Below are 27,900 nucleotides of genomic sequence, written 5' to 3'. Positions count from 1 at the left end.
TCAAGTCACTGCCTTCTTTCCAGGCTCCACATACTTTATTTCACTTGCTCCCAAACTAATGTGTATTAAGCCAGTTTTCACATAGAAACGTAGGGCAAAGGAAATAGGGTGTTTCCAACACAGCAGGGAAGAGGAGAGCTGGAGCAGTGAAGTTTTCCCTATGGAGGCAGAAAATTCAGGTTGCAGAGGCAGAGCATACTAGGAGGAAACCTTCTTTGAGGCATCTGTGGTAAGAAAGAGGAAAGAAAAGGCAAAGTGCCTGATGAATTTTTAGGAAGGTGTCTATGGACTAAGAGATCTTACGTGATGAGTTGCAACATCTTTTTATCATTGACACAGCCATTTCCAGTTGTACTTAGGTTTGGGATGCTGCAAGGACTGTATGGAAATGAAATAAAAGTAGATCATTTTAACCTTCCATGGTATGCTCAAGGCTTAGCCTACCTTGAGATTAACACCTGGGCTAGAAACTGTGCTTACAAGTAGTAAGTAGATCCCAATTCAACCTGCAGTCCAAGAAGGCTCTACATCACATGACAGGATTAAATGCAGAGCAGAGGTAGGATGCTTTGCCTGCTTACCACCAGTCCTCTGCTCTGTTCCAGCTGGAAGCCTGTTAACACTAACCTGAACTGCAAGGGAAAGCATATTCTCTTGCTGTGCGGTCATCTGTAGAAACAAAAGAGAAGGTGGTGAGCTGTAGGGCTGCATGGTGGGGTAGTGCCAAACTTCTTTCTCTGTAGCACAGCCATCCCACTACCTTAATGTTTCACTCTTCAGACTGTGAATGCAGGAACAAAGAAAGGTCTGTAGTGAGTCAGGCCAGCAATCTACCTCCCCAGCATGTATCCCATACAGCTATAAAAGACCACCTTATGCATTGTGATACCTTCTAAGGCAAGCACACTTTTTGTAAATAAAAAACCTTTCAGGAGCGTGCCCTGATAGCCTTGCCTATTTAGTGATAATCAGTATGTTCATGTCAGATAACATGTATGTACTAAGCACAAAAATTCTTGTACAGGATGAAATAGCAGAGAAAGAGCATATTAGGTGACAATATTTAGCTCTGTAATAGCTGGATTGAAAAGTGTCCTCCTCTTCTTGCTATGGTGTGGAAGGGGCAACAAGAACAGAATTTAGTATACAACATGTAGTGCTGCTTTCTAAATCGCCAGCAGCAGTTTTTCCATTTTGTTCTCAAATTTTAAAAATAAGTAATTCTTAATGTTCCATCTGCTGTTTTGTCTCATACTGAGCACAGAATAATAAGAGAGGCTCAAAATATCATCAAGATCTCTCTTCTTTGTGCTGATAATTCACTTAGAGCTTTAAAGTGTAACAAATTATTTTCCTATTATTCTCTGAGACATGGCAGGACACAATGGATGGTAGGATTATTACACTATACATGAAATGCATACAACTAAATTCTGCCTTCTAGTGGCTCAGGGTAGCACTATGTAATACTGATTTCAAATAAATTCCTAACTATTCTCAAGAGAGCTAAAAAGCTGGAGAGAGCATGGCAAATTATCAGAGAATTCTTCTAGCTTGAAGCTAGAGGAAGAAAACAAACACAGTCGTTTGGAACACATAACACCCCACAACATAATCATAGTGCCAGGCAGCCTTGTCTCAAAAACTTTTCTAAACTGGTGGCTATTTGAATGTTGAACTTTTGAAGAGGAAACCCAAGCTTGAAGTGGCTGGAGGAAGTGCACTGGAATAAGGGAGTTAAGGGAATTAGGGTTACAGAATTATATCTGAGTAGGGGGTAAAATAGTTATTTTATGTCAATGTCAGTGAAATCTCACCTGGCTTATAGTAGTCATAGACATGCACTGTTGCAGCTTTCAGATTCTGCACTTCAATATCTTGTTCCACTGAGATGTTAAGCTTCAAAGAACTCTCACCCAGCTGGAGAGAAGAATGGAAGTGAGCAGAAATGCACTGATCATCTCAAAATCACCTGTATACTAACTTTACTCTTTCTGCATCAGAGGGTTTTTTTCCTATGTTTCTAGGTTCTTCCACCCTCTTCTTCTGTGAAAAGTTTAGCCTGCTTGACCAGCCTAGAGATTTGTATTTCTGGTCTGCGAAAGTCCCCATGCAAAACACTTCAGTTGCTACTACTTAAATGGGCAGTTCCCTCTGGTCTTCCTCTTACCTCCTCCAAGTAGATTGTGATTTTGTCTGGTTTTATCTCTGTCTTTTTCACGAGGGGTGCCTTCTCCAGCTGTATAGGAAGGCAAGAGATGAGCTTGGTTAACACCAGCTTATTTGCCTTCCCTGTTTCACAGCAGGTTTGGTATTTGTCAGTGAGCTACTGTTGTCAAAAGCACTTAGCCTAGTCTGGGGACTAGTCAGGTCTGCCTTCCTCAGCACTGAGATTGTTGGGAGCACATCAAACCTTAGAAAATATTTTTCAGTTTTGTTACAAGTGTCCTTGGGCTGTGTTCCTACTTCCATCACTTGTAGGAAAGGGAAAACTTGTTGGTAGGAGGCTATGCTGGATCTTTCCAGCTATTGCGTGGAACACTGGAGCATGTCATTGTACAACTCCATGGGATTCAACACCACTTTATGGAATATCCCTAAAAATGGCACTGGTAACTGCAAAGGGGCCCAGTGCACCCCAGGTGATTCTAACTCGGTGCTTTTTCATCTTCTCTCTAATGTCTTACTGTGTATGCAATCCTCACTATGAACATGAAAAACTGCACAACCACTTGTGCAAGTGGAAAGTTGCCTTGTGAAATAGCCTGTTATATCTGCACTTGTAGTTACCATTCTCCATTCTCCAACCGTTCTTAAATGTTTGGATATTTCTGAGTGAGCTACATCTGGAAAATAGATTTTGATATCCTTAAGGAAAGCTGAAGGAAAAGTCTTACCTCTTTCACAGAGCTCTGCACAGGAATGAACCCTGACAGCATTTCAACCTCCACCAGGGCCATGTTACTCGTCCCACGGTCCCCTACATAACTGAAGGGGGTCAGGAGAGAAGCACATTAGATGTAGAAGGCAGCACAGCATTTCTAGGAGATACTAATGGACACTTCCAAACTTTGCCCTGCCCTACAGTGATAAGAAAGCTCAGCAGCATGCCTAATTGGTAGGACAAAGGGACAAAAAATGGTCCCCATCTACTCACTCAGTATGGAGACAGATTGTGCAGCAAATGTGTTACGGTTAATGTGGAAATAATATGCCTTCATGTTGCCCTCTGCTGTTGAAATTACCTTTGCTGTTACAGGCTGAGTTGGCAACGTTGGTATTGTTCTCTTTCAGTAAGGACAGTAAGTCATGCAGAATATGGATCGAGACTCCCATCCTAGACAAATGCAGGCAAGTGAAATATGGATAGGGACTGGAGTTTCTGCTGTCTAGTTCCAGCAGAGGTTCACACTACAGAGGATGCATCTCAGGGCTGGTTTAGCCCATGATGCAAAGAGTCTCCCAACAAGGGAGCTCAGGTGCTGGTGCTCTGGGGACTGCTGAGCTTTTCTGTGCTGCCTGAGATAGTTGCTGTGGTTCTGCAAGACACTGCCAGCACATTGCCATGCTTCTCCAGGCCTTAATTTTCAGTTAACAATCTCCTTGGGATGTATAGAGAAGAAGAGAGTCATCCCTGTGTCTCTGATTCTACAGACAGGAGGCTTTCATGGGGTTCTAGTCATACAACTGGGTTCACACTTTTTTCCACTGAAGAAAGAGCCTCAAGGGATCCCATACCTGACAGACACATGGATATCAAACTCTTTCCTGACACCATCACATTCTCTTGGTACAGTTTCCACATCCAGGACAAAGACCTCTTCTGTTTTTGGTGGTGGGATGTTATAATACAAAGTGGTCTGGTGAGGGAGAAAACATCTCTGTGAAGTGCGCCAGAGTTCCCCTGAGTAAAGGACTACCTGTGCCTCCAGCTTTTAACAGATTGGTATCCAGTGCCTAACACAGTTGGACCCAAATGCACTTTCTGTTCAGAGATGTGCTGTTTAGCACATTGCATCAGATACACCTGCCAAATGCAACCCAAAACCTGGAGACTTAGCTATCTGTGATTCAAGGCCTCACTCAGTCTCATAAAAAAAAAGTTACTGTTAAGGTTCAAGGAAGCACATTAGCTAAAACACTACCCCACAAGGAGAAAGAAGTCTAACTGTTATCCCTTGACATGCTAATAGTCAGTAGTTCTATGTGTCAAGGGGAAAATACTGGTAAAACAATTACAAACCCCTTAAGAATAAAAAATTAGAAGAAGACAAGTCAGCAGGAGGGATGATCACACTCATCCAAAGAGCAGCGTAGGCCAATCTTCCTCCACCTGCCTGGTGACTGACTGCCTCCCCAGTGTGTGTTCATCAGATATCTTATGCTCTTTGACTACATGCAAGTGTAGCCAAGCAATATGGTTCTAGTTACCTCCTACATGCATTAAAAATTAATAATTGTTGTGTCCCCTTTACTAGACACTGCTTGCAGATTCTCTGAACAGAAGTGATCCAGCAAAAGAGGTTTTCATAGGGAGTAATTTGAGTTCTTTGCTGCATGGATGGCTTACAAGTAGACCACTACCAAAACTGCCAGAAAAATAAGATGTATCCTCCTGACGGACCAGTTGTGTTGGTGTACTGGAATAAGAAGACCTTCTAATCTCTGCATGGGGTAACAACCCCAAGAATGTTGTGTCAGAAGATGTGCAGTGTCCAGCTGCTGTAGCAGTGACATCAACAACACACATTCAAAATAGAAGCATGTACTCCTGTGTCTCATTACTCCTGACTTCAGATCTACTTGTCTCTTAATAATGACAAGACTCTGTAGGATGGGACAGCAAAGCTGAGACATTTCTGAGAAGATACCAGAGATGGTTGCATGAAACCAAGTCAACAAAGTACACCTGAGTACCTTCAAGTTTGACATGATTCTGCCTAGAAGGCAAAATCCTGCTCAGAACTTGAGGCTATATTGCGTGCTTAAAGCCAAACCTCACTTCAGTAGTCGGAGGCAAAACCTGAGAGGTCTGTTCCTTACCCATACACACCTGGACATAAACGCAGCCACTGCCCGTCGCTTGCACTGTGTAGGTCCCTGTGTCTGCAGGGAGAGATGCCTGGTGCAGGACCAACTTGTTGTTCCTGTGCACATGGAACTCCAGTGGAGAAGCCCCCTTGCCTTTCACTGCCACCTTGACGTCTCTGATCTCCTGAGGAATCAGGGCTGCATACTGAGCGAGGGCCTGCAGGCTGACAACTGTGTCCTGAAGGGAGAGAGAGAGCCACTTTGCTGTGGGGCCATGCAGGACAAGACCCAGCACGCTTGTTCAGGGCCTGCAGAGAGAGCCACACTCCTCATGGCCCTGGTTCACCCTCTGACACAGGCAGGCTCTATCCCACTAAGTGCATAGGTAGGGTTTATGCCACAGGCAGCAGGATGATTTCTGTTCTTGCGAGGGCTGGGCTTAGCAGTGCCAGACAACCCTGGGTAACCCCAATTACACTACACTGACAAGAGTTTCTCCTGTTTTCCCAGAGCTCATATACCTTTGTCTGCAAAGGATGGGTCTAGAGTGACATGCACATGAGAGATGTGCACATCACACCAGGTACAACATCCTTCTCTTTCCCCCATGATTTTCCCTGGTTTGTTACCTGTGTGGAAGCAAATCCTCCAAAGGCATTTCTTTGTCCACTGAGCCAGCGCACAAGCTTGCTCACTGAGGCTTCATTGAGTGACAAGTCTGGTTTGGAGACATGAGCCAGGATGATGTAGGCTACTGTCTCAATCATGGAAGAAGACTTTTCATCAGCAGATTGTGATGTCAGTAGCTGTGCTGATGGGAGAAGAAATATGTGGAAGAGAAGAACTGTAGATCCCTGTGTATATTCAAAGTTATATGTCCAAGATTCAGCATTTTTGCTGTTTCTGCATTTGCCTAGCATAGAGTTTTCTGTATTTGCCTAGCATAGAATACCAGCCCCCTATGCTGAAAAGCTCTAGGACTCATTTCCAGTCACTTGTACCTATTGTACGAGAACTGCTCAGTCTTCAAGGGAGAATTGCAGTCAGGCTACTGGAGGAGAAAGACTACCCAACTTACTTTGCTGGCATCCTCACTGTGCAGTGCATAGTGAAGGGCAATTTAAGCAAGACCTGGGCTCCTACCTCAGGTCCAAGCTCACAAGCACTGAATACATCTGAGTCCAGCTGAATATTTTGCTGCACTGGTAGCAGAGGACTAACAAAAATTCAGCTAAGAATTTAGCTTAATTGTGCCAGGCTTAATTGTGTAGGCATCGTCTGCAATGGTACAAATGTGAAAACCTGAAATGCTTTTAAATTCAAAGTCAGTTTTCAGAACCTTCACTTTTGAAAGAAGAACCACCAATTCACTTGTTTGCATAATACCAGCCTCAAGACTTCAGAATTTAGCTAAGGTCCTCTACGGAGAACCTTCACTATGTTTATCACAGTGGAAAGTTTTTTCCTTGTTCCATGTGTATTATCATAGAGGCAGCTCTGAACAAGTACTGCACTCAATGTGTGCAATTCTACTCCTTCCAGTTTGCCCACTGGCTGTCCTGTGAAGCCAGCTAGCAGCTTGAGTGGCTATGCAGTGAGCAGCACTCAGCACTGGTAGCTGGTCAGGCTGGAAAATCCTCTCTCCCTTTGGTTTTTTTTTGTTATTTTTCAGCCCCCAGTGTAGTTCACCATACTGCCAGAGAAGCAAATGTGGGGAAGAACTTACTTAAACCAACTTAGGTAATATTACCAACTGTTTAACCATAGGCTTAGGTGCTTTGAACACCCAGCCCAGCACCCTCACTCAGGACAGAAGTCCATTTTTTTCCCCAAGCTAATGAGACAAAAGGAAAAACCAAGCTCAGCAACACAGCAGTAAAAGTCCACCCACCCAAGGGCCCTGAGCTGAGTAGAGCAGCAATGGGGAAGCAGTCAAAAGGTTTGAATATTTCAAGTAAATGTCCTGACCAGCAGCTGAACAGACACGGTGAAACAAGTTTCCTCTGCAAGATCTGTTGTACTATGTACAGAATGCTGAAGAATTACAGGAACACCATGACACAAATAAGCATTTTAGCTGCACAAATTAAGCATGGATCACCTCTGCTGCTTTTGGTTAGAAATTGTTTCCTGGGTCTGAGAAAACTAGAGATTCTCAGAGCTGCAATAAATTATGATTTTCTGACACAAAAGCATATTTGAGAATAGCTAGATTTCCCAGAATACTGCAATTAAGTGCTATAGATATCAGACCTTGAACACAGTCACTATCTCTAGGACCCCAAAGCAACAACCTACCAGTTTCCTTCTCTACCATATCCAGGAGCTGCTTTCTCATCTCCATGTCCTTACTTAGTGTGAAGACATAAGCCATCAAGGCCTTGACATAAAGGCTTGTCTCATCAAGTGTTACATTCCTAAGGCAATGTAAGGCATTATCCAACATGGTGTCCTGAAAAAGGAATCCAAACCAAGTGAATTTCCTCTGACCAAACAACATGTTGTTGTGAGCATCTGTCCCAGACACACCCTTGATGTATTTTAGTGCTAGCATCTCTCCCAGGGCTGTGGAGCGCGAAGTAGAGTGATCAAAGCATCACTGACTGTGGGTTGAAAGCAAAGGTGTGCTGGACATATCATTGGGATAGGGGATTGCTAATACACTGGAGAATCCAGCTGTAGGAAGTGTCTGGTAACACACTGGCTCAGAACTGTCAGACCCGCGTGCTGTAGGTCTCGGATCCTGAAGGGTATGATGCTGGTTTTAGAACTGTACCATTAAGCCTGGAATATCAGTTCTCCTTTGCTAGAACAGTCTACACGTGTCTTGAAGATCATTGCTTTTATCTGGGGGGAGGGGGAGGCAGGACGATGCATACCTGAAAAGTAGTCTTTTTTTCCTCCTTTAGCTCTGTTTATCAGTTTAATGAAAACTATTGCCTCTCCCTGCAAGCCCTTTGTTATTTTCAGAGACAGTTGTTTCTCCTGAGATCGGCTGGGAAAAGCTAGTGCTCTGCTTTGCTGTAAATCAGGCCATTTATATTAAGAACTCCTCGCCGAGTTAAAAATTACCGATTGAGCTTATTGTGTACCAAGGTGGGAATGACAGAATCCTTCACCAGCTCAAGCTGGGTACTCCCTGAAGCCCCCAGCCAGGGAAGAAATGAATGGTGGAGCATGCTCCCAAGCCCTGCAGGAGTTCAGGTGTGACTTACATTTCTCTCCAGATGGAGTTCCAGCAGTGCAGCAGCAATATAGGCTGTTAATGAGATGGTATCATCCACACCGCCCTGCAGGCACACAGACCAGTCATCAGAAAAGGGCAAACCCAACCACTGCTTGCCTGTCATTGTACAGCCACTAAAACTGCATCTGAGAGAGTACAGCAACATGCTTCTAGGCATTCTTGGATAGGAAAGCACTCCAGGCTCACTTGCTGAATATCATGAAAGTTTGGAGTTGAGGGCAGCCTCAGCCGTGTTGTTCATACAGCCTAGACATCCCTTCTCATAGAAAGGCATGAAGCAAACTTTTAAGCAGTTTATTTTATTAAATATGTTACAACTGTACTCTTGAATAAAGTTTTTATGATGCAGGATTTGCATACAAGAAGTTATGCAAGTTTACATGTAATTCATCTGATTTTGAGAAACTACAGGTTGATATGTGTTAAACAGGCTTTCAGGAGCCTCTTTTCACCTCACCACATTCTTGGGGAAGTTCTGCTTACATCCTCAGATATGAGACAAGAATACATCTAAAATGAGAGGGGGAAATTGGGCTAAGATGCTAAGAAGCATCGTTCACACTGAATAGAGGAACCTTTGTAAGTGTGAGGCAGGTGGAGGTGCAAAACCTATTCCAAAAAGTTCTGTTCAGATAGAAAGCTTGAGCTGGGAAATCAGTGAGTCAGACAAGGATGAACAGTCCACATGTACACTCTGGTTTTATTTTGTACTGCATCCAAATTTTAGGAAAAAGATGTGTAACCCTTTGCTTTACTAATGTAGTAGCCTGGTTTTTTCATAAATCTGCCTTGTATTTAATGTGGGCAATTTTGCAATCTGACCAGTGTGGATTACTTGTACCTTTACAAAGGCAATGAACCCAAGTACGGCCATACTGCACACGCACTGCTCAGTACCTAGGGCATGTTCACCAAGAGTTTGGTGCATTTCCAGCTACACTGCAGGGATCATTTGGGGAATGCCAAGCTCCAGGAGAAGTCATTTTTGGGGCAGGGGAGGGACAACTGTGTCTTCAGACAATCCTATATTAGAGCACATAGAGTATTTTGCAGTGTAAAGAGAAAAGGGAGAATCCAGACAGGGTATTCTAGACAAGCACTAAAATATAAAAGTATTTCTCATTTCCCTGTGCCCTTGTAGAGCCTTGGCACAATTAGCTGTGTTGTCTTTTGTCTAGAGTAAAAATTAAGAAAGCCCAGCAGTGTCTAAAACCTCACACAGAGGAAATGACCGCTGGTTTAGGCCATGTTCTTCATTCTGCTCTGGGAAGATGCCTTAGCTGTGCTAGGCCATGGGGACATTGCTTTGTGCAGTGGAAAAGCCTGAGGAAGCAACCCTATGCCTCACATTGTATTCCTCCTGCCCTCACTCCCATGTCTGGCAGCCATACCTTCAGGTCATTGTTGAAGAGCTTCCCCACACTCTGGAAGCAGCCACTGGGCAGCTGGTGCTTCTGCAGCCAGAGCAGAGCACTGCGCACGTGGTCCTTATCGATGTAAATGTGAGAGCTGGCTTGTCCAAAGGACCTGGCTACAAAAGCTGTCAGCCTGTGAGCAGAGCACAGAGGAATCCCATGTTACAGCCAGGAGATGGACCAGCAAGGATGACAGGTTTAGGATGGCAATAGCAATTCTGGTCACTCACCACGTGTTGCCCTGCTCATCACCTTTCCCAAAGGCGCTGTAGGAGCCATCGTCGTGTTTGTAGAGCAGCTGACGCTGGTAACCTGTGGCAACAGGATGTGGCTGACTGTGAGGACCTGTAGCATCTCAAACTGTATCCTTGCCATGGGAAGATGACTTCACAGCAAGAGGCTTTGCCAGGTCCTACAGTCAGAGCTGCTGAGACAAGCACACCACCCCCAGTTCCCCCTGCATCCCACAGCATCAGTGTGACAAGAAGCAGTTGAACAGCACCGCTGAAGTGTCCATGTGGCTGCTCTGCATTACTGGAGCTGTTTGGAGCAAGTGCTGTGGCTACCTGCCCTGCTGTTTGGCACAATGGCTACGTGCTCAGCCACCTCATGGCTCCCCATGTGCCAGGGAGCCCTCAGGGGTCTTGCCGGGAATAAAAAGAGCTGTAGGAGTGAGGAGCAAGGCTTTTCCTAGAGGGAACACAAATGAAACCCTGTTTGCTTTTCAGCTCTTCTCCTAGCCCTGTTGAGACTAAACAAAGCACTTTTTATGGGATGTACAGGAAGCAACAAGGACATGCCTTTGAACTCTGAGGGCAGAATGCTGTTAGCTCTCCCTCACCCCCCTCACGGCCTTACTGTTTACCCTTTGTCTTTCCTCTCTGCCACCACCATTCTCTTGGGTAGGCACCCCTCTTTCCAGATACATGTATCTGTTCTCAGTATATGCTTGCAGTACCAGAGAAAAAGTGGGAAAGAAAAGCAGTCAAATCCTGTCCAGGCAAGGAGGCTAGAAGGCTGAAATATGAGGCACATTGCAACATGAGACACAGACACTGGCACTATATTAAATTCAGATTACACTGGAGAGAACTGACATGCCCCCAAAATATGTTTTCTAAAACATGGGGAAACACTAAGTTACTGAACTCCTATCTATTCCCAAAGGCCACTCTTTATTCCATGTAACAGCAGCTGACGCCCTCTTTTCACAAGGTGCTTCTGTCAGCCTTGGACTGATAAGGGAACAAACAGGCATCACATAACGATGGAAATCACTAATTATCTACGCCTTTCTCAGAAAAGCAGACTTAGTACCTCAATTACTGGCAGAGACAGAGGTCGTGCTTTCTTCAGAAACACACTTTTCTTTCCATGAGAAATTTCCCTTTCCTCTGTGATACCTTCCTTTGTCACAGCTCTGACAGTTGCTCCCACTCCTGCCCTTCAGCTCCCCACCAGACCCATGCCCCACACTCTTGATTTATAGCAGCTTCATTTAGCAGCAGAAGGAAGAAGGACAATGCTTACCTGTTGTCAGAAATTTCACTGCTTTATTCTTAATTTCTGGGTTCAGTTGTTTAGTCTTATTCAGGTACTGGAGTATGAAGATGTTTGGTGCAAACTGGACCATGTTCTGTTCACCACAGCCAAAGGGCAATCTTAGCAGCTGGTCTAAATTTTGAAGTGCTGGACCCATGATGTCACCTTATATTTGAGAGGAGAGATGGGAGAAAGGAAAAGCACAGATGCCAAGCAGTGTGAAACAAAAGGACTGTTGCCTTCTCTAGACTCTACTGGGATCCTAAAAAAGAGCTAGTCCCTGACTGAACAGACATGACTGAGATTTCTGGTGACCCCTCCTACATTAGGCCAGCACAGAAAGGGAAGCCATCATGGTTTTGGGAGGAGAAAGGGGAGCTTGAGGGGGTCTGAAGAAAGGTAAAGAGAGCTGTCATTCCTGAGTGGGTACTAAGGTGGGAAAGGAATTGCAGAAGCAAAGTAGGTGGAAATCTGCAGGGATGGTTTTGGTTCACTTAGGCAGATGGCAGTGACAGAAGTCAGAGAGGATAATATGTTTTGTGCCTTTTCCTCCAGGCACTTGGGGATCACCTGGAATCATTCCTTATGCAAGGAATAAATATTGGAAAAGATTACTTGATCTACATTCCTGAGGCAAACATCACACCCCTTAGAGATGATCTCATGAGGAGCTGGGTCAATGCATCAGTAAGGCCGAAGTTTTGTGCAAGTTGTTTTCACTACAGACTCAAGAGCAGGGAAAGCCTTTCTCACCAATCACAGAGAACGTGACTCGGGCAGATCCCTCCAGCACTTCTGCAGGCAGAGTCAGGGAGAACTCCTCAGAGATGGTGTTATCTGAGGAAGGCAGAACCCAGGCATTTATCCCATGGAAGAAGCCATTCATACAAGTGTAACATCCAAGACGACCCAGGCGAACCATAATGTGACATCAAATCACAGGAGCCACGACTTGCAAACAAATGCTTCAATACAGGAAATTTTGCCAGGTAAAACATTGACATGGACAAATTATAATGGTTGTTCTCCCAGACAGGGAGGGTACCACCAGTGCTTGCTCTCTGATTAATTCCCCCCCACTTCTGGGTATTTGCAGTAACCCTGTCCCTTCCATCCTGGTCTCATGATCAATGGCAGTCAGGAACTTTTGTCCCCTACCTGCAGGACAGAGAAAGATATTTTGGGTCTTCTCTTGTAAGACACCTCCTGGCTGCAGACAAGAGAAAGAGTAGTTCAGATAGGGACGACAGGAAAGGAAGTCACCCTGCCTTAGCAAGTTTGTCTGATGTCCAAGAAGGGGCTAAGCTTCCACTTAGCATCTTGCTGACTGCCCCAGGGGACAAACCTCTGTCCCCAGGGGTTCTCTACCCTGAGATGTGACCAACCTTCACGAGCAGAGGTTTTATCACGGCGTCTCTCCCTCCTTGCAAAGGTGTCACAGCAATCCTGTTACCACACAGAATGTGTGATTCTTCCGCCACGCTGCTCACGGTGACGTTCACTCTGCCTGCAGGGAGCACAAGGGCACATTGCTGAGCACTTGCAGCAGACAGCTGTATGTACGAGCATTAGGTCCAGACATGCAGACGCAGGCAGATTCCACCCCTCTTCCCACGAGCTGCCACACATCCCTCTGCCCAGCCTCACCCAGCCTGGTCGCAGTCACGTTCCATACAAAGGTTTTTGCTTCATTGGCACAGAGGCAGCTGGTGAACTGGCAGCTTGGACAGGCATCCACCTTTAGTTCTGGGGTCTCTGTGAGGGTGATGTGGACCTGAGTGTGGTTGGATGTACAAGCACACATTGGGTTCGTGTTAGTAACAGGCACTGCACCAAGCAGCAAATACCCTGGGTCATAAAATGCAAGAGGTTGTGCTTTAAGGCCCAGATGCCAGAATCTAGGGCTGCTGAGGAGCTCAGAGCTTGCCTTTGGGCTCAAGTTTTTGTTCTGACAGAGGCCATGTAACTGCGGGAACTCACTGGGGGGACCTCACCTGGATACAGTCCTTGAGGTAGTTGAAGACAGTGGCTTTTAGGCCGAAAGTCTCTCCTTGGATCACAGAGTATGGCAGAGATACATCCACAAAGAAAGGCTGGAAGACCCTAAGAGAGGTCAGAGGTGAGAAACCAAAGCCAGTATTGGCAACACAGAAGGTGTTGGCATTCCATTCTGTGATGGTGTCAGGTACAGCAACTTGGAGAGACGCTTGCCCATCGCCCCTACAGCAGGAAGAAGAAGAGGAGAACTTGCTTAGGAGCAGTCAGAATACTCCAGGAGTGTCCCTGGGGAAGGAAGGCAGAGGCTGTTACCAACCCGACAGAGACCAAATCCCAAATCCAGGTCTCTGGGAAAAGTGTCCGTGGTTTCGGCTTCTCCTTGTCAGCAGAGTGAGGTTCAGAATCGGCATGGATAGCACGGCCGCCTGGTAGAAATCAAATGATACCTCAGAAAACAGCTTGTATAGCTACAGGTGAAACAAGCTCTTCATTCACAGGCAATCTAACACAAACTACAAATGTTTTGTGACACAGAACAAGAGTGGACAGGGCTGGTGCTTCAATGAGAATCAGTGTGGGTATCTTTGGGGAACACAGATTTAGGGAGACAGAGTTGGATAGAGTTTAGCCCCAGGCTCAGTCTGATGGATCCAAATTTGTTCTGGATCCAGGGGAGAGAGCATGCTAAAATGGAGTCACACTCCTTTAAATAATCTGTGAAAGTGCTAGCAGAGAGCACACTACATTTTCTATGAAAAACACTGAACACAGGGACACCAAGAAAACATGGAGATTTGAGCTTCTATCTGGGATTCATAAATCAGGTCCACTGAAATGGACACAAGCTTAGTTGTGTCCATACACTGACAAGAAATGCAGCAGGATGGGGGTCAGTTGTCTCAGCTGCATGCTGGCCAGAACTGGGAGAGGGGAGCCCCTTCACTCAAGGAGATGGGCATGTCTGTTCCTTACCAACCAAATTGTCTTTTCTTAGATATATCTTTTTCTCAAAGTCTGGACGCACACAGGAAACAGGTTTCTTGATTCTAGTGTTGGTAAATATTTTCATGAGTAGTTTCTGGGAAAATAGTACAGACAGCAAATCATTGATAAATAAAAGGGAATGAGGAATGCTGAAACTATCTCATGATCATGGGTATCAAATGGGGGCTGGTGGCCAGTGGCAAAACACTTTTAAATGCTGCTTGTTTATATCTATATCCATAAACTTACAGACTCAGACTCTGACCAGTGCATAAGGAATGGAAACCAGATTCTGAGGAATACTGGGACCAACTATTACTTCTCATACAAGTAGATTTCAACTAGATCTGCACTTCATAAGTCTGACCCTAGCAATGAGACATAATCTAAGGAATAACCATCAAGGAGACAGCACAGTAACATGCCTTTTGAAGGGAATCAGGGCCTGTATCTGTATGGTAGAGTTCCATCAACTTAAGAAACCCACGCAATTCAGATTACACATTGGGTTGTTTTCAGTGTGTTGTTACTCTCTTCTCCTATTTTGAGGTGCTTCTACTTCCATATATTTTTTTAGAGAGCATTCTGCCAGAAGCAGCACTTCTTGCATTTCAGTTAGCAGACATGTTAACACTTTGCTGGCTATTGTGTTTGTTAGCACATTAGTTTATTTTGTTGTTTCTCTTGACAGTTAGCTATAAAGTCAAACTGTGAAAGACTTCCTTTTATTAAAACTGCTTTGAGGATGAGTAAGAAGACATTCAATGAAACACAGAGTAAAGTAGTTTGTAAATACAATAACAGCCAAGTGGTGATTGGTCAGAATACGGTGAGGTGCTCAGGTATTACTGCTATATTCTTGCCACTCCCCCTTTGTAGTTACGGTAGCCTAAAGTAAATGTGTTCATTTTTACACTGTCTATCTTTGTCACATCAGGCGGTTTGTACTGTGCTTACTCAGCTTTCCCCATAGTCCCCAAATGAGCGTGGCTACACTGAACAACAAGGAACAGATGACTTCTTGTAGGCATTCAGGACGGCACATTGGAACTCACTAGCTCAGGAAAAGTTTAGAGGAGGTGTAGGCACTCACCTTAAACAGATTATAGACATCAGCCTCGCTTTGGTACCATGGTGCACCCATCCGAGCCTTTTTGTGGAGGCTGGGCTGCTGGGGCAGACAGGGATATGCCTCAAAGTCCTCCAAGCGGTAAGGCAAGCCTCGTCCTCCAACCGTGAAGCTGTCTTCAAAGACTTCCATATACAACTGCAATGGAGAAACAGAGGTCTTCAAAAGGAGCTGGCCAACAAGCATGTGTGGGGATCAAACTTGGGTTGTAGCCCTCTATTACATATTGTAGAACTTTGCAGCTGAGGGAGTTGGCAGTGGCACAGCTTATACTAAAGGACATAACATAAAGGACAAATACAGGCTAATATATACTAAAGGACATATATCCAAGGAGTGGATGCAGACAAGCAGCTTTTAGTCTCCAAGACAGTTCAAGCCTTTCAACACTAGGGTGCAAAATTAGGATAAAATTGCGTTGGCACATCTGACCCACATATTTAAGGATTACTACTTTAAATACCTGTCAGTAGATGATGCAAGTGCTCTGCACTAGGACAGCATCCCTATGAAAGGGAACACCAGATCACACTGTGGGCATTATCAACAGGTGTAGTGTGTCCCCCTGGATTTGGTGAAGCTTCTTTGTAACATGCTGGACTGCTATAATTTAGCTTACAGCTTTGCAGGGGCCATATACCTGTTTTATTATCTCTGGTACACATTGTGGATTTATGTTAGGATTTTCAATTTTTGCAGTATTTTTGCTCCAAGGTTTTAATTCATTCCTCTGAAACATACAGCTGCTTTAAGGTAAGTGCCTCCAACCCTTCTGATTCTCAGAATCCCCTTGGGTGCTGACAAAATACTGACCACTTTTCACCAGCCACTGTGTGCTCTGAGTGCTCTTCTCTAGCTACTGTTTTCTAAAGAACTTCTCAGAACCATTGATTGTGGTTATAATTCAGCAGTGGTTGGGGCAGAGGGATAGGAGGACCCTGCCAGGGCAAAATTCCATTTTAAAGGCTTAACCTCGCTGGTTGGTGGAAGATGGTAGAGCAGAGATGTGGATGTGAGGAAAGCTGCTAAGCACCCTCCCTCCAAGCAGAAAGCACCAGCATCTCTTTGAAGCAGCTCTCCCTGCCTACCCCTGCAGTGCCGTGTAGCATCCACCACCCTTCAGGCAGAGGCTCACAGCACAGAGCCGATGATGAGGAGCATGACCACCCCGTAACTGCTCAGAAGAGGCTGAGGAAGGGGAATGGCAGGGCAGCCACCTAACACTGCAGCTGTCCTGGCATGTACTGTGGGCTTTCTCCCACCCATGCATGGAGGCAGAAGGCAGGCAGACATTAGGGGGTTGGACATGGCAGGCTGCACTGACTCTGTCTGCTGTTAGGGTTTGGTTGTTCTCCAGGAGGATGCTCTTGTCAACAGCTTGCACAGAGCACAGGGACCCTGGAGCAGCCTTGAGGTTGAGTCTGACTTTGGATCCCGGGACTTCCTCCTTGTGTGAGAATTCCAGCACCACCTGCAAAAGAAGACAGGATCTGGGGGCTTAGCCTTGGAAAGTGGGACCCTGAGACTCTTATATGTCTGGGTAGCAGAGGGAAAGACTTTGAATAAGGTAGGGAAGGGGGATGAGGTGCTGAATCAGGCCATCCTGGAAATCTCTTGGGAAGGTTGAAGAGGCTGCAGTGCACACAGCCCTAGTCAGAATTCCTCTACCATCACACATCCACCACCCTCTGATCCAGAACTACCACGGGGAGCTAAGCAGACAGGCTTCTCTTCTGTGTTAGGGAGTGTATGAGGGACAGTGTGTTCCCACGTCAGTAATGGAGAATGGGGGGAGGAAAGAGTTCAAATGGGACGTGGTTTAGTCCTTGAGCAAAGCTTGCCAGTTGGTGATGTGCAGAGCAGGACTAGGAATTCAAGGAGAAGGAGGTTATCTCTCTTGTTTCCCAGCCAAAAATACTGGGCATCTGGTTTTGCCAGCTGACACCATTTGGATGAGGATAAAACAGGACCAGGAACCACAGCAGACCATAGCATATCAATGATGCTATCACATTCCTTGTGTGATTTCTGCTCACCTTATGTCTAAAGCACTTTTCTACTTCAAACTGCTCCACATCAGCCACCACCTCTCCATCCGAGAAGATCGCATACACCAGAAGCTTGATGTCAGGCAGGAAGTCATTGCCAACAGGCAGAGTCAATGAGAAGGAGCCCTGCAGATCTGCACAAGGTAGCAGCAAGGAAGAGAGAGACAACATCCGAACAAATCAGCTCCTTGGAATGGGACACATGTTAAGAATCAAAAGAGGAGACTTAAAAATTTCTACCTGCAGGTAAGAACACCCCACACAGACAATGTCACAAATTAACAATAAAGCAAGCATACCACCCATTTCTTTCTCCAAAGGTACAAGTTAGCAGCAAAGTCCTAAGATTGGATATTAGATCAATTAGACAAGACAGAAGGAGGACAGTTGCCTAGAAAGACACTGAATTGAGAGGAGATTGTGTTGGTCTTAGGAGAAGGATCACCACTAAGAACTCAGTTCAACATTTCTCACCTGTGGATAAGAGTAACACCTGTAGACAGAGTCACTGGAGAGCGGTCAGTTTTCTGGGGTGTGTTATGGGGCACTTAATTTCTCATGTTTTTACTCACTCTCATGGTGGGTAATTGGCACCTTCTTCTCTCTGCTGAAAAGGATCTTGCCTTTTGCTATCACCTGAAGAGCAAAGAGAAACCCCATTCAAGGGTCTGAATTCTGAGAGCATGAGAAGAGTGTGAAAAGAATACAAGAAGAGAGAATGATGTCTGACAAACGTTGCCCCAGAAGTTCCTCCATCAGAGCATGATTTCCAGAGCTCTGCAGCAGAGATGGTGATGGTATAGCTGGGTAGGACTTGAGACGTGTTGGCTAGGCCATGAGAAGGTGTGGCTGCTTGGAAAGCCAGAGGTACATCTGAAGCTACAGGCAGCTGCTCTTAAGACCCAGCGAACTCAGATCTTTGCATTACTAGGATAGAGAACTTTTTGATTGTATGAGTGAATACAGTTCAGTAACCAAGATAGTCATAATCTCTTGGCTAGGCTGTAGTCCCACCCTTGCTATGACTCACTTTCTTGAAAGTGGACTTCATCAAAACACTATTACATAGCTCTGGTGTGCATCAAGGCCCTGTGCAAGGGCCTTTCAAGCTTTTCCCTGCAAAGATACAGGTGGGGGGATGTCAGCTGCCCCAGAGATTGCCTCTTAGTTCTTAGACAGATTGCCCCAGACAGAGATGGACATCTGGGTCACACCTTCTGGGCAGAGTTCAGGCTAGCCCTCCACTGTCATCCACGTGAACATAAAGTAGGGCAAATGGCAGCCATCTATCGCCCAAGCTTAGGTCAAGACATGGATAACAAAGCAACACAGCTGGGGGCTACAAGCAGGTCCTGGAACTGGAAAGCAGGTGAAGGTTTAGGCAGAACAGAAGTCATAAACTGACTGTCTAGGAGTAGCTTTGCCCTTCCTTTGAGTATCTCTGTGCTCTGAGAAAAGGGTAAAATGCCAGTAAGCATAACCTTGCCCTGAGAATCAGCTCTTTTCTGTGCTCACCAAGTAGTAGAAATCAATGTGGTCTTCTCCAGGGCGGAGTTTATTCTGGGAAAGGATATAATCCACATGCACTTCCTGCTCTTGATCACAGGACATCACATCATTCTTGGCCTTGATCTCAAGGAAGCTGTTGCTCTCAGAGTAAAAAGGTTTCAGCCAGTGGAAGCTGTCCTCTATTTTACTTTCAGGAGAAAATGGACTATCTTCAGTTGGAGGGGTGTAGGTACCCTTCAAGCACATAAACACAAGGTGGCAATAAAATTAGTATCAAGTGATGCAAGGGAACTTGTACACCTGCTGAAACCCTGTTATCACCTGAGCTGATGGCAGACTGCACACCTGTAGGCTAAAAGTCTCTTACAAGATTTTCTCTTACGAAGCTTTAGCAAAAATCTAAGCCTAGTAGATTTGACCACAATCTCATTTTTCCTCTTTTATCTTTTCATGGGACACACCCCACACCAGACAAAAGATTTTCAGTGGCTGATACTCACCCTCAGAGAAACCATCGTGCTGTTCCAGCTAGTGGTATCCAGTGTGAAGTGAGCTTCCCCCTTCTCATCTGTGAGGAGTGACAGACATGTCTCCTCATCATTGACGTCAATTATTAGATGGACTGTTTCATTTCTGAGGGGAGAATTTGCACTGTGGCAGAACATCTGTAAGGAAGAGGAGGAAGTAAATACCCTGTTGTGCCAGACTGAGGCACTGCCAGTGCTTAATATTAATTGCTTCTATCACTGGGTTCCCTCAGCCTTTCTAGCTTTCAGACCAGTTGGAAGGATCCAAATAAAAGTCCAATAAATACACAAAACCAACAATTTGAAGCTGTTCAGGACTTGAACAAAATGGTAATAGAGGCAAATGAGACACCTCTGTTGGGGGAAAAGGTGAATTCCTCAGATGCTGAGCTGCTTCTTGGACAATGCTGCAGGATCTTTGATGATCAGAAAGAGATTTTTCCCCAACAACTTAACACTTGCTGTTCCTTGTCCTCCATGCTGGGGTCAGTACTGGCCCAGGTGAAAGTGTTTCTAGCCCCAGGACAGCAGTCCTAGCATCACCCAGGGGACCTGAGTCAGAAATGACTGCCAGTGAACTGATATGCAAGTCTTTCGAGATTTCTGCCAAGTTACCATGAGCACTTATCCAAAGGGAATGTTACGTGCCTGCTGACGCCACCCCCGTCCCATATGCACAGACTAGATCCAGAAGCTGCTCCTGGGGAAGCCTCCAGAAACTGCAGCTGGCCCCAGAATTCCAGCCCAGGAAATACACTATGATAGGATGGGGAGAAAAAAATTTCTTCTACAGGAGGCTTCACTCCTAGTTTCTGGGTGCCAGCAGAGCAGCATTTACTTTCCTGGAGACTGTTGCTTTCTGCCTGCGAAAGGTTATATCTATGATGTATTCTCAGCAGAGAAGGGATCCATGAGTGTTACCTTCCCTGTGTATGGTATCCCACGTTTGTAGAATGGATGGAGGTTGATAAACTCTATAGATTTCATTATTGTTGCAACAGGAATTAGAACATTCTCCACAGAATGTGCTCCTGGGTGGGGAGATGAAAAATCTGTTGAATCCTAAGTAGTACTCTTAGGGAAGCAGAAGACAAAAAGGCACTTCAACACTACCTACAACATCTACAAGCTCTAAAATTAGGAGAGAAAATACATTCTTCTAGGATACGATTCCCTCAAGCTTTCTGGGCTTCCTCCTTCATGACATGACGCATTGTAGCCTATAAGTATTTATTTATATGTTTATTTGTTTATGTTTTTTGAAGATAAGGGGAAACTAGATGACTGTTTAGTTATAAACAGTCTGGCACCCTGGTGTCCAGGCAATCACTGAAAAGTTATACTCATGCTAAGGGAGGTGAACGGTGGAGAGGATTAGGAAATCTGGTGAAAGCAGATGGAAGAGGTACTAGAATAGAGATTATTACCGTGACAGATTTGGGAACCTTCGAATTACTTTTTCAAAAGAAATTCCACTGCCACAGAAAGACCAAAACCAAAAATGTTGCCTGTGAAGAAGAGAATGCTCCACATATTATCCAGTACCTGTTCCATTTTCCACCAGTTTTCCTACTGCAATTACATGGCTGTCAGCTTCATTTATTTCCAGAGCTTCTGTCTTCACTGTGAAAGTAGCGCAGCCATCCTTATTTGTCTGCAGAGAGAGAGGAGAACAGAGAGAAAGAGCATGGTGTGGAGGAAGAGAAACTATTCCATAGATGCCAGGCAATCCTAAAGAAGTATTTCCAGATATTTTCGGAACAGCGGAAAGCTTACAAATCCTAACTGCAGAAACCCACCATGGATAGCTTAGGCAGAAAAGAAAATCAATATGCTTGGATTAAACAGTCACCAAAAAAAGTGGCAAAAAAAAAAAAAAAGTACTTAAGGCAAATCACATAAGGGTTAATTATGTCACAGACAAACTCAGGGGACTGGATTCAGCCCAAATCCCATAGCTGAGAGAGCATGAATTTCATTATGTGAGCTAAAGATCTCCCTGAAATACTATGGCCCTGATGAATAAAGCCTGACAGTGTGGCTTTCCAGACATGACCATTCCTGTGACATGGCCATATTAAACACGGGCATCCTGCCAGGTACAGATGGTAAGAGCTTTGCCAAGCATTGAGGCAGAGCCCGGGTACGGGCAGTGCTTCTAGCCAGGCCTGTGAAGTGCTCCTCAGAACCTTCCAGGGCCTCTTACATGCCATGTGGAGCTGGCATTCGGCTGGTGTTTTGCACAGCTAAGACTGTACAGCATTCCAGCTGGAGTGCATTTTAAAAGATGTGGAGATCCAGCTAGATTTTTATATTCTGGCTCATTGCTGGCTGGTCTGACATTTAGAAATATTTTCCTGTGGCTCCCAGGCCAAAAGAGCTGCATCTGAAACCCGTGGGAAAAAAACAAATGTGAAGCTTAACCACAAATATATAATGGACACAGATGGGAAGAAAGTGTAACCAGCAGTGGACATAATTTCAGACCAGACACTAGCAAGCTTAAGGTGACCCATTGTGCAGGGATACAGCAAGAAACAGGGCATGGATCCACAGCCCATGTGATGCTCTGGTAGCCTGCTTATTGGTGGGAGTGGTCACAGGGCTGAATAGGCCAGTGATCTGAATAGCCCTCACCTGATGGAGTGATCTGAGTGCATCCAATATGATACAGACCCTTGGAAAAGGTGCCAGGCACCACTGCTTCCCATAGCTTACACCTTGTCCCAAAGTACAGAGTCAGGTATGCGCAGCTAGAGCAGTAAATCAAGCAACAGGGTTCCGGGAGGAGGAATCAATGGATCATGTCCAGCAACTGGGAAGACACCAGACTAAACAGGCTGGTGCCCATCTGAGGTGTATTGAGGCAGGTTAAGGGGGCAGAAACAATCCCAGCACATGGTACTCATTACTCTCCTATTTGTTCACCTACCCAGCTGTTTTGCTTCTGAATCGCAGAACTTGTAGCACTGTCTTCCATGGCCTGGGAGAATGTCATAACAGTAATTTCTACTTTCCCTTCAACAGGCTTCCCATAAGTATACCTATGTCAAAAGAGAGAAACATTCACCAAAAGACAGTCTGCTGATTGTCAGCAGAAATAGTGATCTAGGACACCTCCTATCCTCATCAGGGGAAGTGGAGCCTGGAGAGCTTTGAATTGTACCTTGTTTGCTCATGCTTTAAAATCATTTTGCATCCCTCTCCATCCACTATACCCAGCATCCTTAGTGTCCTTGAGTCTCACAGTAAGTGACCAGGTGTGAGAAGGAGCCCATTCCAGAGAGTGATCTGCCTCCCCAAGACACAGGATAATGCAAAAAGATCATACTGATGAGTGGAAGACCACTTCTAGTTTATGAGCACTCTGGAGGTGACGGTGGAGTCAAAGGGCAGAGATCACAACAGTATCATGTACTCACTTGCCACAGACCTCCAGCTGAAATTCCTCATCTGCTGTAGTGATATGTGGAGGGTGCTCAATCTTCATCTCAAATTTTTTCAGCACTGTATGGAAGAGAGTAAGATAAGGATGGAGGGAAAAAAGAATGGATGGTATAGATGAGTACGGACACTGACAGAAGTTGTGTTACAGCTGCAGTCCAGATGAGGGAAAGACAGTGATGTCCCCAGTTCTTCATCACCATGCTGCAGTAGGGTTCCTCCCCCCAGCCACACCAGGCTGTGTGTGCTGCTACAACTGCACGTGGGACTGCTTTCTACTCCAGCTCAGTTAAGATTAAACACTTAAATGGCACACGGTTTTGTCTTTACCAATGCTAGTTAATGGGACCAATACATGATCCCACTTCCCATTATAGCAGCTGACTGGAATGGATGGCAAACCTGGCCTAGAAAAGGGTGACACAGACCCATCCATCCTTGTCCCCACTCTGTTGTTCTCCCAAGGCAAAAGGTGGGATGAACACGGCTGCATCACCCTGCTCTCTCCTCCAGCTACCCACACTGCTTTTCCCTCCCCTCTGATGTTCAAGCCTCACCGTATTCCTTAACAAAAAAGGTTTTTTGAGCCATGTGCTGCTGCACTGAGATGGTGTACTTCCCAAGGGATGCTTCGGAGGCCAGGGGGAAGGATAGATCCACAATGCCATGATTTGACTTTACATTCAGCCACTCAGCAATACGGTTGTATTCAGGATCCTGTTTGGGAAAGGACACGCAGAGCCACCAAGTCACGTTGGGAGCACATGTACCTGGCAGGTCCAGCCATACTCAGGCACAAGGAGGCACTACAAGGGCTTTACCTTGACCCAGTAGAGAGGACTCCAGATCACCAGGAGAGATACCTTCACTTCCCTCCAGTATTATTTTAGTAAGCTTTGGAATTACAAAGGCTGCCAACAACAGTAAAGCTACTGGGAAGTGACAACATCATAACAACCATGGGAAGGAGAAGCAGCTGTGCTGCATCTATTGAGTGCTTGTCCCTGTCTTCTGTGCTCTGTGCAGACAGGGCATTGGGCAAAGGTTCAGTACTGCCCTGTCTTTTGCTGAGCTACGTGTACCACAGAGCTACTGGTTTGAATGAAGAACCCAGGCTGACCATGTAGAAAAACGTTTGGCTGAACCTGAACTATAATCATATCCTTATGAATTTGCAGCACAACTCTGGGAGTGAAAGATCACGGTAGAAGAGACAGACATATCCCTTTGGTCACTTCTTTGTCACTTACCTGCAGCCATATCTGGGAATACTGTAAAAACAAGAAAAACACAACCTTAGTTTTGTAAAACACCATCCATGTGAACCAGTATAAAGAACTCTGCCTGACATGGGTCCCTGACCAGAAATGTCTGCCCCATCCAGACCCCACAGTATGTCTCCTTCTCCCTCTGTGCCAGCTTACACTGGTCTTTCTCCAAATGACCAGTGATTAAGTGGTTTCCTCCAAAGCTAATTTGTTCTTATGGTTTAACAGGCATGAAGGGAGATGTCTCTTTCGTGAGCCTCTCAATGTGTCTCATGTTGAAGTTCCTACTTCCAGAAAGGCACAAGGTGATACTCACCTCATTTTTAATGACCTTAAGGTTCTCATTAAGGTTCACAATTCGAAATTTCACTGTAGATATGAAGAAAAACATAGTAAAGTATTCTGGCTGCAGCATGTCCTTCCACAAACCTCTTTCTCCTTTTCTGTGCTCCAGTATTCATGTCTCTCTGTTTACCTCAGAGATAGTCAGGTCTTTTCCCAAACAGCCTTCCCCAGCATCTCCCACCCCAGAGGGCTTTGTTTGGGAGGCTTATATGCAGCTGTGTGCTACAGAAACCCACTGCCTGTACGAGGAAAGATTACAAAGTTGGGGTAGACAGTGGGGTTGTCTGTAGTGGGGTCTGTCTGCAGTCCATTATATTGTGAAGACTGTGGGGTAATTCTCTGTAATTTTACAGCTTAGAACTGTCACTCTAGGTTTTACTCAAATATGAATGACAATCTTCAAAAAACAACTTGTCCAGTGTCCTGGAGAGTCCTGGCTTTCCCTTTAGGAGTCATTAGAGATATGACACCAAAACAACACCCAGGAGCAGGGGGCTGGGAATTTGGTGTAGCACAGCTTGGAGGGGAACATCCTGATTCAGACTGTTCCTAGAAACATTGGATAATAGAGATCTGCTTTCTTCCATGTCCAACAACCTTAGCTTTCTGCACTCGGTGAAATCTTCCCACCAGGTGTGGCTGCTACCCTGGCCCTTCCCTCCCCATTTCCATATGCTGCCTTCTTGCCTTACCTGTTTCTCCAGGTTTGTATAAGCCCTTGTCTGTCTCTATCAGAATTATATTCTTCTGAGGCTTGACCAGAACTTTCTTGTGACCCTCAAAGAGCACATTGTCTCCACTGTGGATCAGGACATGCAGAAAAACCACCTCCTCTGACTGTCAGGTTAAAAAAAACCAACAAATTACCTCAGACTACAAAGAGCTTGAAAGAGAACCAGAGGCACTTGTCCTTCCAAAACCTCCAGTGTCCCCCTCCTCCTTTCATCTCCTGTGATTTAAGTCTCCCATTTCACTAGTCATAGTCTTCTTTTTGTTGTCCAGCTTCTTCATTCTTTTTTCTCTGCCTTTCTGCTTGTCGTATTTGCCTCTTTGTACATTTCTTTTTCCTCTCTACTATCTTTCCCACCCTGCATCTCCAATATTAACATGGCTCAGGCACAGGAGAGGCTGAAGCCCTCTAATCTGTAAGAGGAGAGGCAGACAAGAGACATATCCTACCTGTGTCTTGGAATCATCTGTTTTCTTGGGAATTAACATGAGGTCTGGCACCTAGGTTGATTGACACAAGGAAATGGAAAAAAATTCATCAGAGACTTTGCATCTTATCCCAGATATAAGACATCATCTCACTGTTAAAAAATCCCCAAACTTCAGAGTCCAAATTCTTCTGTATGATGCTGTAACCCACTTGTGATTCTAGGGAGAAGCAGCCACTGCCTTGTTCATGAACTTAGGAGTGAACTGACTGACATGTAATTCTCCCAGGTAACATAAATGTGAGAGTTTTATGGAACCAGGTAAAACCATAGGAAACTCAGATCTGGAGTAATGGGAGGTAGGATACTGATCAGGCAAACACAAGACATCTCAGCATCAGAAACACTGAGCTCAGCAGGAGAAGGATTTTTGGGTGGTTTTTATTTTTTGCCAACAGCAGACTTCCTTGGCTTTCCAGAATCAGGACTTGCTCTCTCCTAAGGGCTGGCACCAAACTCTTGGTTAATCATTGTCATGCTGATGTAAAACCCAAAAGTTCCTACAGCCCCTCCTTGAATCCTGCTGAGTCTGCAGGACAGTCAGGGCATAGGCACAGTGACTTTGTGCAGTGCTGAGGAAGACAGGGGCAGTTTGTAGAGCCTCAGCACCACACACATCTCCATGGCTCTCCAGAAATGTAGCTGAGGGTTCTGTAGTCAGTGTGTCCAGATAAGCTAACTAGAGCCGTTAGCAATGCAGGAACTCAAGCCACTCCAGAAATACCCAGACTGTCTCAGTGAAATTCGGTTCATTGTGGGTTCAGCGCCGTCACAGCTAAATTCAAGCAAGCTCAATGTCTATGCAGACTGCAACTACATCTGGCAATGTAGATGCAGCTTTAGAGCAGAATGGTCCTCTTGGAGCCGAAGGGGAAAGCTCCTGAGGAAACAAGGATGAAAAGAAGGTACTCCCAATGCACTGACTTTTGCTGTGATATACAAGCATCTTTGGGGACAAAAAACTGAGTAAACTGAAAGTAAATGTTCAGCACCATGCTTTAAATAGGATGAAATGCGCTGATACAGATCAAAAGAAGAGATTTTTTTCTACACAGGAAAGATTCCCTACTTTCCTAGACTCCAGGACACTGTTGTATTTTGCCTGGCACTGGTAGGGAAATATACTTTACCTGCTTGGAACCTATGGCAAGGAAAAGGACAATGTACCCAGAGAAGTGCTGTGCTCTTGTATGAAGTGAAGGTGAAAGCATCCACTGTCAAATCAGTAGCCACATCTACACTCACCTGGAAAGTGATGCTCTGAAAAGTGCCTGGCTTCTCCACATCCTGCTCCACCAGTGTGTGATTCCGGGTTTCTGTCTGCAAGGTGACAGCCAGGTGGATGGCCTCAGTTAGGGAGCTGAAGTGAATGTAGAGCTTCTCCTCGTGGGATTGCTGAATGATAGCAGGGAACACCACCATATAGTGACTAGAAGAGAGCAGTACATGCTCAAAAACAAGTCAGAGGGCTGAGGTGGACAGGCCAGAATCCATCTCTGCTGCTTTCATGAAGAGGCAGACCAAGGACCTGAAGTGTCTGGAGGACTGCATTGAAGGAAGTTTAGCACTTTTAAGCTGCTTTCCAAACCAGAAAGGAGGAATATGCCCAGTGTGAACTCCCAATTTCTCTGTGTCACCACCTTGCCACCAGCCAGGACACAGCTGCCCATGCACAATGCTCCAGTTGCAAGTACACAGAGCAAGGCTGTGTGAGGAATGAAGCCAAAGACTCAGTGGCTGAGGCATAAGGCTTCAGCCCTCACACCAGATTTCACCCCCACCAGCACCAGATGAACAGAGGCAAAACTCCTGTGGCCTCTGTAGCTCTGGGGTGTGTGCAGTGCAGTGCCTGCACAAGTCAGCACCAGGGGCTGCCCCTGCAGCGGTGCTCGATGCCCAGGACTCTGCAGGAGCTGCTTCTGCTCAGCCTCCCTGGGAACCAGGCCCCCACCATCCAGCTCTGTGATGCCAAAGAGTGCAGCCCATCAGCACCACCCTTCAATGACAGACCCTTCCACCAAGCCCCCCAAAATCAAAAGGAGAGAGCCTCACGGTTCCAGGCTTGCTGCAGCTGCCACTGGGAATAGGGCCAGGGCTAAGAGGAGCACTGGTGCTCCCATTGCTTGGGCTGGGACAGACAACTGACGAGATCACACTGGAGGAGAGGACCGCATGTACTGATGGGTTGGAGCAGTC

The 27,900-nt window shown here is 45.6% G+C and overlaps 1 protein-coding gene across 2 annotated transcripts; it reads right to left on the bottom strand.

The window, feature by feature from the left end:
* Positions 1-27,900, bottom strand: LOC116439429 (alpha-2-macroglobulin-like protein 1). Of its 2 annotated transcripts, none has more exons than XM_032098942.1 (37): positions 27,757-27,900; positions 26,950-27,133; positions 25,667-25,717; positions 25,180-25,324; positions 24,459-24,511; positions 24,125-24,145; positions 23,432-23,591; positions 22,853-22,937; positions 22,363-22,474; positions 20,976-21,084; positions 20,352-20,461; positions 19,404-19,568; positions 18,910-19,137; positions 17,967-18,030; positions 17,383-17,528; positions 16,671-16,817; positions 15,311-15,484; positions 14,206-14,311; positions 13,550-13,658; positions 13,230-13,455; positions 12,883-13,009; positions 12,621-12,742; positions 12,394-12,445; positions 11,989-12,072; positions 11,224-11,400; positions 9,924-10,005; positions 9,670-9,826; positions 8,247-8,321; positions 7,330-7,483; positions 5,661-5,842; positions 5,054-5,269; positions 3,739-3,860; positions 2,898-2,988; positions 2,171-2,239; positions 1,818-1,920; positions 628-669; positions 1-378 (listed from the first exon to the last, which is right to left on the bottom strand). In XM_032098942.1, exons 1-37 carry the CDS (start codon positions 27,822-27,824, stop codon positions 356-358), a joined length of 4,341 nt encoding a protein of 1,446 aa, XP_031954833.1. In that variant the 5' UTR covers positions 27,825-27,900; the 3' UTR covers positions 1-355. The 2 variants fall into 2 exon arrangements, with proteins under 2 accessions (XP_031954833.1, XP_031954832.1); XM_032098941.1 differs by having other exon boundaries at positions 1-224; positions 27,757-27,899.

The sequence above is a fragment of the Corvus moneduloides genome, chromosome 2 (genome assembly GCF_009650955.1).
Source record: "Corvus moneduloides isolate bCorMon1 chromosome 2, bCorMon1.pri, whole genome shotgun sequence".
NCBI lineage: Eukaryota > Metazoa > Chordata > Aves > Passeriformes > Corvidae > Corvus > Corvus moneduloides.
The sequence above is the reverse complement of the archived record's forward strand: the minus strand, read 5'-3'. Positions and strand labels throughout refer to the sequence as shown.